The sequence below is a fragment of the Hipposideros armiger genome, unplaced genomic scaffold (genome assembly GCF_001890085.2).
Source record: "Hipposideros armiger isolate ML-2016 unplaced genomic scaffold, ASM189008v1 scaffold_1182, whole genome shotgun sequence".
NCBI lineage: Eukaryota > Metazoa > Chordata > Mammalia > Chiroptera > Hipposideridae > Hipposideros > Hipposideros armiger.
In genome coordinates, this window is record NW_017732532.1 from 118820 (window position 1) to 133274 (window position 14455).

At 40.2% G+C, this 14455-nt stretch overlaps 1 protein-coding gene across 1 annotated transcript in view; it reads right to left on the reverse strand.

The window, feature by feature from the left end:
* Positions 1 to 2990: 2990 nt before the first annotated feature.
* The window catches only part of GUCY2F (guanylate cyclase 2F, retinal), a 114558-nt gene continuing 103093 nt past the window's right edge, over positions 2991 to 14455 (reverse strand). Inside the window, 5 exon segments of the mRNA XM_019632825.1 lie at positions 2991 to 3477; positions 4731 to 4885; positions 7660 to 7748; positions 10191 to 10210; positions 13470 to 13564. Of these exon segments, the coding sequence (XP_019488370.1) occupies positions 7661 to 7748; positions 10191 to 10210; positions 13470 to 13564 (203 nt within the window). The 3' untranslated portion in view covers positions 2991 to 3477; positions 4731 to 4885; position 7660.

The window sequence follows — 14455 nt, forward strand, 5'->3', positions numbered from 1 at the left end:
AGCCCACTGAAATACAGACAGAGATATACACACAGAGGGGGAAAAAATTACTTCTCTGGAGTGACATAATCATCTTAAAACACCCTTTTGGAACACTATCACTACAAACCATTAAAGTAGTGTTGTACTTTCAAATTATAGGCATAAATGGGATATTCTATGTTAATATTTGTCCTGTGGTGTCAGTGATTAAGTCAACCTAAAATCTGACTGATGGGGAAGATTCTACAGACTCACAACCATCCCAACGAATTTACTCTGACCCTAGATTGCTCCTGTACCAAAGGATACCCAAAAGAACAATGATGTCTTGCTTCTTAACCACAGCAAAGACATTACAATGAAGTTAATGTACTGCCCCTTACAAAGAACCTAGCTCCATCATCTAGTCCCCTAGTGGGCTTCATGCAGTTGCTTGGAGCAATTGTTTTTCCTTTGATCTCTCATTCCAGGAAGACATGGTCATGAGAAGTTCACCTGGGACTCCTCCCCATGATGGGCTCAATCACACCTGAAGCAGTTGGAGCCAGCGAGTACAGGATCAAAGTCCCTCTCCGGACAGCCTATATCCACTGGGTACACTACTGTACTCACAACTCAAATTTCATGGCTCTAGAGGAGAAAGGTGGTGTCAGATAGTAATCAAAATTTGGTCTTATCTTGCTTTGAAGTTTGCAGGCTTGGTTCTCCTCTGACTTCCCTCACTGTATAATAATGGACCTCTAATTTGAATGATGGGCACAGTGAACATACTCCTAAGATGTCCTCTGAAGTCAGGTCTCTTTTCAGATATATCTGAGACTTTAATTCTACAAATAGAAATGAAGCCATGTGCTATAAACCACAAATGAATCCATTGGGCCAGGCAGAATTAGAGGTTTGTTTTCCACCTACTTGGGCCAGATCAACTTAAGGATGTGCATGGCTATGGATGAGATCTTGCCTGCATGGTAAAGGTGATTCTGTGACAAAGGAATCTACAATCTCTCTCTCTCTCTCTCTCTCTCTCTCTCTCTCAGTATAGTCACCAAAACCAAAGTATTTCTGCCAAGCTTGTGCCCATACATACAGTTAAGGGTCTTACTCCAGGATCTCTAAAAAAAGTGTTTCTAAGGGTCAGGGATTGTCCTTGATAACTCAGATCAATTTCTGACTTTGGTAAAAGCAGTTCCATGTCTACTATTAATAACTAGATGGTGACTTCAGGAAGATGGTTTCTCCTCTCTGGACCCCAATATCTTTTTCCATATTTGGACAGGGTTGATGGTCTCCAAAGCCCTGCTAACTCTATGATTCTAAGTGAATATTCATTTGCTTGGAAGGTCACCTTTGTGAAATCTTTAGTGGCATCTGGAGCCACTCTAATTTGCAGTGAGCCAAAGTGAGAATATAGACCAATGGTTGCTTCTGTTCTCAGTTCCTCTTTGAAATAGATCCACTATTGCTTGGCCTGCAGCAAATCCAAACTGGAAAAGAGGTAAGATATCAGGGTTTTTACAAACCATTTCAGAGAAATCCAACAACACAAAAATAACAGATATTTTGTGTTTTTAAGAAGATAGCTAGTCTGGGATCTACCTGTCAATTATCTTGACCCAAGAATATGGCATGGACCAGAAAAGGAGTGAAAGAGAATTATATTGCACCAATTGCATTATTTTAGTGGTTAGCAGCAACCAGCCAGATGGGAAATGTGCTTGATTAAGTCAACCAGCTTTGGCTGGAGAAGAAGTTAAAATAAAATGATCACTCCATTGTGGCCTTTTGTCTAATTAATGCTTACTTGAGTCAACTGAGTCTTTAAGTTACATCCAATTGTTTGATGTCGCATAGATGTGACCACCCAGTGCACAAAATATTACTATTTGGCTGTTTGCCACCTCCCACTCCTTGCAAGTTGATTCCACTTGGATTAAGAACAAGAATGTGATGAGGTGAGTAGCTTGGTAATAAAGTTGTTTATACTAAGTCTAAGACAAGGTAGGAAGAATGGGAGTCCTTGGAACACTTTTTGGGAGAGTAGCTTTTTGTAGTAAATCGAGTTACAGCCCTCTGATGAGGTAGATAGCCATCTGCTGTCTCCTCCTGCTTAGCTACACCAAGTAAAATAATGAACAAGTGGGTCACTGAAAGCTGCCCACAATCTAAACAGATTCAGCCTCTACAAAAAAAAAAATGAGCAACACTGCCAGCAATGTCATAAATGGAAAATGGAGTAATTTGAGAATCAGGTGATTCTTTGTTCGGGTGATGTTATAATAACATGCAGTAATCTATGAAATGAGCCCAAACAGGAAGGATAAAATAAAGGATGTAAAGGGATTTTGAGCAATTTTAATTTCCTATGTACATTTCTGTGTTTTCTAAATTTTCTACAATGAATATATGTCTTGATGTTGAGATTAGTAAGAAAAAAAAATCTAAAAGGACTTAGATAATCCCCCATGGCATGCCTACTTTGTTAAGTTACATTTGTAAAGTACAGTAAAACCTCAATAAGCAGAATCCAACTTGCAGTTCATTAGCATTTGGCTTTTGTTTTCCCAATAATCCAGTTTGAGAAGAGGCAAATCACAAGAAAATAAGCAGATAGAAGATGTATGATGAAACTAATTTAAATCTTTATTTGCAAACCTTGTTTAAGTTGTTTTCTAAGTATCTTGTTTTGGACAAGAAACATAAGCCACTTAGGAAAAGAAAGGTGGAAAAAATCATTTTGGTCCCTCTTAACCACCAACTCAAGCTACTGTGCGAGTAGCAACAGGTGAACAGATAAATAATTGGTTGCATATAAGAATCACACTATACTCCATGAAATAAGTCAAATGGTACATGGGAGTAGAGATGTTTTTCTGCTCCACAAATAATTAGAATGCTAAGGCAAATTGAAGAAAGCTTAGTTTTGGTCAATGCAGAAGGCCTAAATGAAAAAGAATCCAAGAAAGGATGGAGTGGTTTTAGATAGGGGTTCATGACAGAATCGAGCAAAAGAAGAAGTGATCGTGAACAGGATAGGATTAGTAGGCTAGATAAGGTAGGCTTCGATGAGGATGACGTGCTGGCCTAAAGAAATACCAAAGAGGGAAACAGGAGATGGGATCACATACAGAGTCAAGTATCACCCTCAATGCATCTTGTTGCTCAATAAAAGACTTTGGTTAATAGTCTTTATTTTGCAGTCCTAGCCCTGGGGTTACAATTCCTGGGCTTAAAGGACTAGATTATGTTTGGGAGAGTCTTGATCCATGAGCCTATAGTTGCAGCCCTCTCCCCTTTCCCTTGCCCCCAACAATCCTTCCATACTCATCATAGAGGACAATGTGACTCTAGGAGAAGTGAAGTTCTGTTTTGAGATGGTACCTTTCCTGGAAACTTCTGTTAGGCCTTGCTTCTCTCTAGAAGTCTTATAAGTTCAGCTTTTGACTGAGACGTTGCCACAAGTAGAAGATAACACTTCAGTTTTCTTCTCTGCTATGTCTAGAAAAAGGAATTTGGAACTTAGTTCAAAGAGGTCGAAAGGCAACTTCAGCCTTTTCCACACCCTCTTGAACAGCTTTAGCATAGTAAATAGACCATCTGAGGCTGAGAAAAGTTAGCTTCTGAAAAAAGTCCAAAGGTGCTTTGACTAAAGGTGGAGGGAAAACTGGTGGGAAGAGCTTTTGACTTTAAGCTCAGATTCAGGGTGAGTTGATAATGAAAAAAAAATTAAATTTTAGTTAGAAAGGTATCAAATTATACCTTAGACATTTCTTTCTTTAAAAAGACTTGTTCTAAAGGAATTAACTGCTTTACTGGCTGATATGTTTGGGTTCAGCTGTTTTAATAAAGAGATTATTTTTTATAATAAAAGGGAGGAAAATCTTGCTTAACTATTTTAAACATGCCTGTGACTTAAGCCTTCTTGCTTTGGTTCATGTGACTGTGGCCAAACACTGCCAATAACCTCTTGAAAGTAGAATCTGGAAAACTAAAAGTGTAAAGCAAAAACTAATGTTCAAAGGGATTTATCTCAGGGGCATGGGTAGGGGCTTGAAAGGCAGGGTGGGAAGGAGAAGGGAACAAAAGTACAAAACTTTAAGGGAATTGCTCAATTTAATCCATCACTTCTGTACCTTTTACCTTGACAATATCTCTTACATCTCTTCTGTCCTGTTCATAATATGACCCTGAAGCCCAGTGAGATAGTCACCCACCTAGTAGGGACAACTCAATTATGTTGCCTAGATTCTCCTAACTTAGACAGGAAAAGACACCATGACAGTTTGGGGAAGATTTTGAGTAATAAACAATAAAAAAATAAACAAAGTTCTTAGTTCACAGTTATCTAAATAACACAATTAACCAAACTCTACTCCTCTCCCCATTCCCTATGCATTCCAGCCAACTGAGGTCACAGTGGACTGGGATTCAGATGTATGTTTGCTGGAATTTTTTTTTTCCTGGCACTAATCTCATAGTATCTGAGTTATAAATTATGCTCATTAAATACTTTCTAGAAACTCAAACAAAATGAAAAAGAAAACAAAGTGCCTTCTTTTTTCTGCGAAAAAGGAGACCTTCTTATCTTAGTCCAAGTTGTGTTTGCTATTTTGAAATGACTAAACCTGGAGGTGGTTCTCTCCCCTTCATTTGGGTTCACATCCATTGCAGTTTACATTCAAACAGCCTATTTGGTGATGGCTGTGTAATGAACAAAGCTTATTAAAGTTACATCCCAGGGGCCCCCTTACACTGGAATTAGGCTTGAATAACCCTGGAGATTGGTCATCCTTCGAGGTATGGTCATTCACTAATTTCTTGCCCAGGTGGAAAAATTTGTTGAACTGGAGTGAGATTTTTCCATTGCCTCAACAAGAGAAGATTTCAATCTTAGGGCTTTTTGCTCCTGGGTGGGAAAAAGAAAAAACATTAAGTATACCTTCTCCATGTTAGGCCTTTCACAGGATTTCAACATGGATGATTCCAAGCCCTGCAACATCACTACTCTATGAACAGCTTGCAAATTGCTAAACTTTCCTGGATCATTGAACAAATAAACATTATTACATTTGTCAGATTTGCATAATTAGATGTTGCTATTCACAATGGTTTCTACAAATTTAAACCAAAAAGGGAATTGTTAAAATACAGGTAGTCCTCAACCTAATGAGGCGTGTCCTAACATTTATAAGTCAATGATTTGGAATTTGGAACACGTTACTCCATAGAAACAATGCTATATATATGGTAGTCAGGTTTCTAGGCCAGTCCACAAAGTTTAATTTAACCCACATGGAGCAGAGTTATATTGCATCTATGGAAGAGCTCCTAGATACTGAGAGCAGAAGAAAAAGGGTGCATTCTTCCTATTTGTGGGGTCTAAGGAAAACCCAAAGCATAAGGAATCCATTGCTCTTGTGTTCACTCAAGTCCTTCAGTATGATCTGCCATTCTTCAAAACTGCCAACTTCCTCATTTTTCTTTATCCCAATCAAAATAAAACTTCCATGTCTGCCTGACCATCTAGCTCAGTTCACTTTCATTATAATATGAATGGTTAATTGCCCTTCATCCTCCAAAAGGAAAATCTATGATTCAAATAGGAGGCTTGTCAACGCCAAATGAAACACAGTTGGCGAAATTTTAGGGGAAGTAACCATATGAAGTGAAAACCTTTAGGAAGGTTTGGGGAGTGGTGAATATTTGGGGATATGACAAAGGAGTTACTAGGTAGACAGCAAAGCCCTGCCTGAGAGACAGCCCCTGTAGTCAGTTCGCCAAAGCTGTGTGCCCTTTCATAGCATCTTTCCTTCCCTTTCCAACTCCACAGGGTTATCTAAAGGTTTCAAGTTTTCCCCAATGGCTCCCATGATAGTGGCACTGGGTAAGAGGCATTCATAGCTGTTGTGGGTCTTTTGTAGGTTGAATTTATCTCACTGAAAATCAGCCCAAAACATTCTGGAATAAGTGGTGTTACTGGGTGGTGTCAATATGGCATGTTCAAAGAGATAACTAAGATGTCCAGGAGCTCTTGGATTTAGGTCAAGCCTTCTGAAATTGTCTAGAGTGCTCTTATTGAGGATTGTTGTGATTTGCACAGAGTGCCAAGGCCATTGTGGTCAATTAAGATGCTGCTTAAAGCACAAGTGCTAATGAAGCCAGGATCAGAGGTCAAATCCACTTTTGGCCCAATTGGATTCTATATGTTCCATACACCCACAGCCCACAGAATCACACCCTCTGTCAAGGAAATCCAGATGAGTGAGTGTAAATGGCCTAAGTCACATCCATCTTCTATGCTGGGAAAGCACTACCAAGCACACAACCAATGAAGTGTCTAATGCTGCAAACTCCAAAACATTCTTAGGATAGGTTTCTTGTACAGTTCCTTCAATGCCTGCACCACCCTGCCAAAGGGAAAACCCTTCTAGAGCTTCCAGACCCTTTCCTGCTGTGAGAGAAAGAGACAGAGAGACAGAAAGAGACAGAAACTGAGACTTACTATGCATTTCTCTGTGTGTGTTTCCTTCCCCATAGAAAAGAATGGTCCTTTAAATTGGGTGAATTTGTGTCCCAGCTGTTTATCTGCTTATATTAGTCAATAGGAAAGAACAAATCCAGGACCCAGGTAGCAGGGTGATGGGGGGAGCCACATGCGCTGTACAGAAGCCTTTCAGAAGCATAACTATTATGACTTATAAAGGGTACCTGTGATAGTCGCAGAAATGAAGATGGACTGAGTTTTCTTAGGAGAGAAATAGTCATAGAGAGCTGAAGAAGTCAACAGAGGCTAGTGGAAAAACAGGAAGTATGTGGATGACTTTGGTAGTAGCCGCTAGAATTGTGATTATTCTGGGACATTAAAACAAGTGAACTGGAATGTGTGGGGATGCCCTTATGTTTACTTCATAATCTTGTGATTTCCAAAGATATGTGGAGGGAGCAATGGGTCTTGGGGTCAAAATTACCATAAAATAGAGAATAAAAAAGCAAGATAAAAAAGAGATACTCTCAGGAGCCCAAGAAAGCAACAGATTCTTCAGAAATAAATATGTGGGAAGAATTCTAGATAATCAGGCTATTGTTGCTGCTTCAGAATCACGCCATTCTAGTAAAGGAGGAAAGATGGGGGAAATTGTCCGGAATTTAAGCCAGGCAGTCAAGGGTAGCCAGTATTAGTTTGGTTGGCAATGCTAACCTTGGAAGGGATTGGGCATTGCCTCCAGAGGAAATGGCATCAACATCCCCTCAAAGATGGTCTTGCCATCCCAGGAAAGGTGGGGGGTCACTGCCATATTGCTGGGTTGCTTAGATATATGTGAGTCTCTAAAGATTTGAGGTGGTTCACCAAGTGGCCCAGGTGCTTGACAATGAAAGAGACAGGCGCACCTGCTTGACAACTGGATAACAAGGCCAGGCTTGTTAACATTCAAATATGTTATCAGTGCAGGAGGCAAGGGTCTCACTTAGGTCAGGGCAGCCGACCTCCCTCGGATGCAGTTCCCTCTGCAACAGGCCTCCCCACAAGGTTTTTGCATAACTCAGCAGAGCTTGGAAATTCACCAACTCCATCACACTCTGCCAACAGGCTGTAGGCTGAGACTGGCACCCATGCCAAAGGGAGCCCCGGCTTTGAAAATTTGGCAAGCTCCTGTGCTGTGTTTTCCTGCTGGCCATTACCTTATGGCTTGTTTCTCATCAGCTGCCTGTCTGCTTTTCTTCTTTGGAGGGCTGCAATCTCCCCTGGTTGCAGGCCATGGCCTACTTGCCTACAGGGCAGTAGAGACACAACAATAGTGAAGAGAGTGTGGCAGAGCAGAAAATAGGAAGACTCTAATTAAACATGTTATAAAACTAAAAATCTCTTTCTGACCAATAGGGCACATTTAGTTTGGCTCAGCAATTGCTTCTGCTATCCTTTTGTCACTACTCCCTGGAGTTGTCCTTCCTACACGGCTTCCTTGTCATATATACCTGAGGCTCAGGCAAGCTCCATAAGCTGCCACATCAGCCAGATGAAAAGTGATCACCATGTCAAGCTGCCATCCAGATGTTTTGTCTACCCATATCCATGCAGCTCCATCTTTGAGAATGTGTGGCTGTTTGGCTTCATAGCAAGCAAACATCTGTATGCTCAATTGAAGAGTTTGCTTGCCATTTTTACCCTGATCTTTTGGCATTAGGCGACACATTGTCTTTTGTATCTAGGGTACATACATTCAGAGTCTATCTCCCCCCAACACCTGATACACAACTCTCACGAAACCCAGAAAGGGAACAGAAATGGAAAGCAGGCTGTGAAACTGCTTTTAAGCCCAGGGCATCCTGGCTTCTTTGAGAGGTCTACATTTCTGCAGTGTTCTTTCCATCCTGCCAGGACATTCAGTTAGACAGAGACCCCAGGGAAGCCTCCATCTATAGCCCAGTTAACTGGCTGTCAAGAACCATCGGTCTGAGAAGACAAAGGGAATGTAAACTCAAGCTGGTCATCCCAGAGCCTTAGTGATGACCTCAGGGGAGCCAAATTTTCTGCCTCTGCCCTTTCCTCCCTTTTTTCCAATAAACACTCCTTTCAATGTGTTTCTCTCTCCTCCTTTCAATTATCTTTTGTCTGTCCTCTCATTTCCTCCAATCCATAAGAAAAAGATGTGTTTACTAAGACTGAGGAAAATAATGGGATGTGTTTCCAACTAATTGATCTGAAATATGGTCTTACTTTCAGTAGATCTCATTTGGAACAGTTCTAAATTGTTTAATTTAGAAATTCCAATTAGGTTGGCCCCCCTTTAAATATCAAATCCATTGTATTCTATTTTACATCATATATATTCATCTCTTAATAATGACAACTATAATAATAATGAGCACATTTAATTGGAGAATCTCAAACATTTTGCAAATATTTTGTTCAAGGCTCTGAACAAGCAAGCCCTCCATGAAGCAAGTAGGAAGAGAATACCACAACAGCCCAACCTCCATTAACTGGCAACCAACTCACCCTAAACCTCAAATAATTGGACCGTTTGGGGCCACTCTGTTTTCAGAAGAGGTGAGTAAGTTGGAAATATACTCACATCACTCATTCTTACATTTATTCCACCATCACTGTACTAGGGCTGAGAATACAGAGATTGCTCTGCCTTTCTGGAGCTCACAGTGTAGTTAAATAAAAACAACTATCAAACCATGTCTCAGGCTCTAAATACAAGCCCAGATCTTCTGCCTCCTAAGCTCTTTCTTTTCCTCACAGTACTTAGTACAGTGCCTTGTACAGAGCAGTTGCTCAGTAGATAATCAGACTGTCCCATTAACTGGAACTGTCAACCATTTAGCACTTAGAACGTTGAGGGTATCATTGGACATCATTTTGGTAAAACATACTCTTAAAGATCAAACTTGAGGACCGTAACCCCCAGTCATATTTTACTATTTGTCTTAAGATATAGAGGCTATCAGGACAGCATACCAATCCCCAAGGGAGCTTTGCAGATGCCAGGATTGTCCAGATATTTGGATGAGTCCTAGGGACACGCCAGGATGCCAAAACTAAAGGTTGCAAAAGAGGATGGGAGTGTTATAGACTCAGGAAAGCTTCCAAGTCAAAGAGTATGCAGGGGAGCTCCAGGGGCTCTCAGGTTTTGGATCCCATCCAGGAGAATCCTTAGAATCCTAGCTCTCTGTTTACCTACCTTACTTCCAACATTCTGCTGAAGGGAAAGAGGGATAACAAGTAGGCAACAACTAAAGCTTAAAGCAAACTCTTTGACTCAATACCAATCTCTAGCCAGTCCCAGAGATCAGCCCCCAAACAATAGCATCTAACTTTGGCCTGACACTTTTAAGACACGGCATCTCCTGTCTTATTAATCCTTACAAAACCTTGGGAAGATAGGTTTATTTACTAACCTCATTCTGCAAATGGGGACACTGAGGTTCATGAAGATTAAATTACTTGTCAATAAGCAGGCATAGCTGGCACTTGAACCCAACTCTACTAAACTCCAAGTTTTTTTTACTATGATTTTGCCATTTTTATTGAGGTATAATTGACCTGCAACATTTTATTAGTTAGATGTACAACATAATGATTCAATATTTGTGTATATATATATATATATATAGTGAAATGGTCAGCATAATAAATATAGTTTACATCTTACATTCCAAATTTTTATTGCTCTTGCCTCCACACTATATAGCTTTTCCATTACACTGGAGTGAAGGGGCAGGTCTAGAGGACAAAAAGCAACTGTTAAGAATTTTAAAGCTTGTGATTAATGAGCTTCCTAATAATCATTGGTCAGAAGAGGCCTCTATGTGGAGAAATGGAAGCACAGGGAAGATGAAGTTACTTGTCCAATGTCACAGGTTGAGTCATTGTTGGGTTAAGAAATACAGACCAGATCTTCTGACCTGCAGGACTCTGTCAATACAACCTCATTATTTCTTAGCTCAATTGATGGTGTGTGTGTGTGTGTGTGTGTGTGTGTGTGTGCATGCATGCGCATATGCACATGTTAGTATGCATGCATGTCCATGTATATGGATTAGAGGATGAGAGTAGGGCTAGAAGTGTTTGGGGGAAAAGGAGAAATTGCAAATAAAATAGGATTATGCTTAGGGACCTGGGAATCAGACACTATGTAGTCCCAGAATTCAGAAACAAGGTCACAACAACAACATAAACTGGCTGAGACCAACCATTTGGGAAAGGCTTTTCAACATGTAAATCTACTTAAGAGGCTCTGGTAAATACAACAGATAAGCCNTATATATATATATATATATATATATATATATATATATATATATATAAGATATATATATATATTTATATATATATATATATATAAAGTCTCAGCAAGGTGCTTCAAACTTGTCAGGAAAACAGTAACTGAAACAGGACTTATATAAGAAAAGAAGTAATAAAATGACTTATTACCAGGCCATTAGGAAAGAAATATTGAAAAAAGCAGAATTGGCCAGTTAAGCACATGGTTTATTCCCAGCATAGGGCAAAAGGGGGTTGGAGTGGGCAGTGGGACAGCTCCTCAGAGAAGCTGAGCTTCTCGTCTCTAAATGAGTCCTCCCCCAAGCTACCTCAGCTTCCTCATTTTTGGACTCTTTCTTTGTACCCACCACCCACCCTATTACTCAATTTCTCTATGTTATCTTCTCTTACCCAGTCCAATCCACATTTTTTATTCCACTAAGGGAAACAATTTAAAGTGTCATCACTCCAATGAAGGAGAGGGGATGGGGGTGTGGGAGAAGAGTGTTGTTGTTACTAGATCCAAGCCTTGGGCCTAAGAGAAGATACTTTGGTGGAGGAATTTCAAACATCAGCCAGCTGTAAGGGGAGAGTGCTTTTAGCTTTGAAATCACACCTTGCTGGCCATCATATGTGGTCCCTCTGACCCATGTACTAGAACAACTCTTGCTTTCCAGCAGCACAAAGTAGATGAGTGGTGGAAATGTTGAATCAGAATTTCTGAAGTGTGCTGGTGATATGGTCTTATTGGGGATATATTGCATGTCCTCAAGGGACAAGGAATCCCCCAGTCCCTACTATGTAATGTCCAATACCTGCTCTCTGGTGGGCAGGTGGGAGGACAGTGATAGAAAGGATCCCCTTTCTCGTCCTTCCTTTTTTGATGTCTTACTTCCTATTACCTTTCTTATTCTCATTGCTTCTTCCTTTCTTTTGGGTCCTCCTCTCTTTATCTGTCTCAGTATCTCCCTCTCAATCTTCCTTCCTCAGGAGGCTCCTGCCACACCAATAACCAAAACCTGACATGGACTTAGGGGAAGCCTCTCCCTACCTCTTACTCCAACTTGCTGGAGAAAAATAGCATTTTCCCAAATTCCCGGGGGTGCGGGAACCTTTAAAGCTTCAAAGGGCCCTTTTGTAGTATTCCTGCTTTTGTACGTGAAACACCCTAAGATATGATTGCTTCTGACTGGAAATGTGGGCAGGGGGCAATAAAAACCATGGTGTAGGGGCATATTTTTCCTGTTCAGTTTCCAAAGTGGCACCTCTTCAGTCCATCAGCTTTTAAATGAGAGAAACTGTGCTCAGCAATACAGAAAGGAAAATTCTTCAGGAAACCAATCTGCCTTTGTCCTCCTCTGCTGAGAAATGACACAATATATATTGGGATCACAAAAGCCTTGGGTGATTTGACTCACTGCCCAAGTAATATCATCACCCCCATCATCTCACTGAGTTCTCCATAGAAGTAGGAAAGGAACCTCGGTCCCCTCATAAGTGACTCATCCCACTGGCTGGGAGATATTAAAAATCTGTTGGAAGAGACAAACTAAGACTAGCCAGAAAAGGAATTGATCAACTAGAATCAGGCCTTTCAACCTTAGCTTCTGAAATCCTTTTCCATGTAAATTGCCACCATTTGGGGAAGGCATGCCAATGACAGAAGAAGAAAAAACTGCATTACTCAGTGAGGAGGTTTTACTTTGCCCAAGAATAATCACTGAGGAAATAATTTTCATACACAATGATATCATGGAAAGGGTAATGAATGGCAAGTCAGACTTCCTGAGTTTGTGCTTGACTGCTATCAATTGACTCTGTGAGCCTGATAAAATTAATTCACCTCTCTGGACCTTGGTTTTTCATCTGAAAATGAAGGAGTTAGATTATCAGATATCTAGATTCTCTGGCAACTGGGGCAGCCAGGGGTCCTGGAGTCATTCAGAGAAAGATGAAAAAAATCCAGTGGAAATGGCAAAAAAAAGAAGAAGAAAGGAAGGAAGAAGAAAGAAAGAAAGAAAGAAAGAAAGAAAGAAAGAAAGAAAGAAAGAAAGAAAGAAAGAAAGAAAGAAAGAAAGAAAGAAAGAAAGAAAGAAAGAAAGAAAGAAAGAAAGAAAGAAAGAAAGAAAGAAAGAAAGAAAAAATAAAAATTATCCTAATCCTGAATCCTAGATCAAACGTTAGTCCTAACAGAGAGAAAAGGTGGTACAAAATGTTTCTCTTTCATAGGAACTCACTATTCCTCCTGGTCTTTGGAGAAAGGCATAAACAGGGGATCAATGGTGGGGATGAAAAGTCAAAAAGCATGCCCACTGATCAGGCGAATAGAAAACTCAAACTCAGCAGTACTGTAGCTTACTAAACAATGTCTGGTACTGCCAAAGAGTAAACCAAACGGAAGTTAGAAAATGTAAATAATAGTGCAGATCATTGGCAATTACCAAATTCTAGGCAATTATTTAAGAGACAAAGAGGCAATTCAGAGTCTGAAAAAATGCAAGAGTTTTAACAATCCTCCTCACTATAGCCACATTTTAAAGAGAAGAAAACTGAGGCAAAAGAGAACAATCTTTTGGGAACCACTAATGGGGTGAAAGTTCTGCCCAAATTATAGCTCTGAGTCTCAGACACTCACCTAAAAGTCATTCAGCAGCCCATGGCCTCTCCAGAAACGGGTGTGTCCAAGTGGTGTGACTCACAAAATAAATGGACGTTATACCTTGAGTTCTGTCCTTCCTCGAAGCTTCACTTCATAGCCCTCAAGCAGAGCTCGAAGAATTGTCACAGTGCTCTGACTGTCATGAATGTGATAAGCTATAAAAGAAAGACAGGCATGACTTTGGCTCTTTTCAGGTACAATCAATGGAAAAATATTAATGTAATAAATGCCCCCACTTCAAAATGAAGTAGACCATAAACAAATCCCTGAGAGACAGAGAGCTTTAGTTAGGGTTTCACAGGAGGAGGAGAGGGAGTGATGGCCTTCCTCACCAGGCCCAAATAAGGCATTAGCTGTAGCACCTATCAACCCCTAGACACTAGCTCAGATGAAAGGCTATGTAATAGAAATGTGTTCATTTAACTCGAGGGTTGACATGGAGAAACCAGCAACCTGAAACACAACCTCTTATGAGGGAAGTGAGGCTTCAAGCAGCCTCTCTCACAGGCTGCTGCCAGGACTGAACTCCCAAGGTTTACACAACCTACTTAAGAGACAAAAGAGTGTCTTCCATGTACATCCATACAACTATCTTTCAATATTGCTATACTTAAAATAAAACATCAATGAGAAATGACACAAGACCTGTTAACATTTTGTGGAGACTGTATATTTATAGCTGTCTTTTGGGTGGATACATCTAGCTATGTACACACATGAATACGTAATTTCCCAACTAATGATCCCAACCTTGGATAAGAGTTTTACATGTGGAACTACAACTAAAATTTTTGTTTGGTGAAGAACAGTCATTTTTTAAAAAAATTTTTATTGTTAATTTCAGGTGTACAGAACAATGCAATAGTTATCCTTTTCACCCTCACAAAGTAACAACCCCCCTCCCCCATGCCCTCCTACCCCCGATATCATGCTTATCTATTACAATTCCATTGATTCCATTCCCACTCTCTACTCCATGTCCCGAGACTATATGTATATAAAATTATAGTTGACATACAATATTATTCAACATCAGCTTCAGAAAT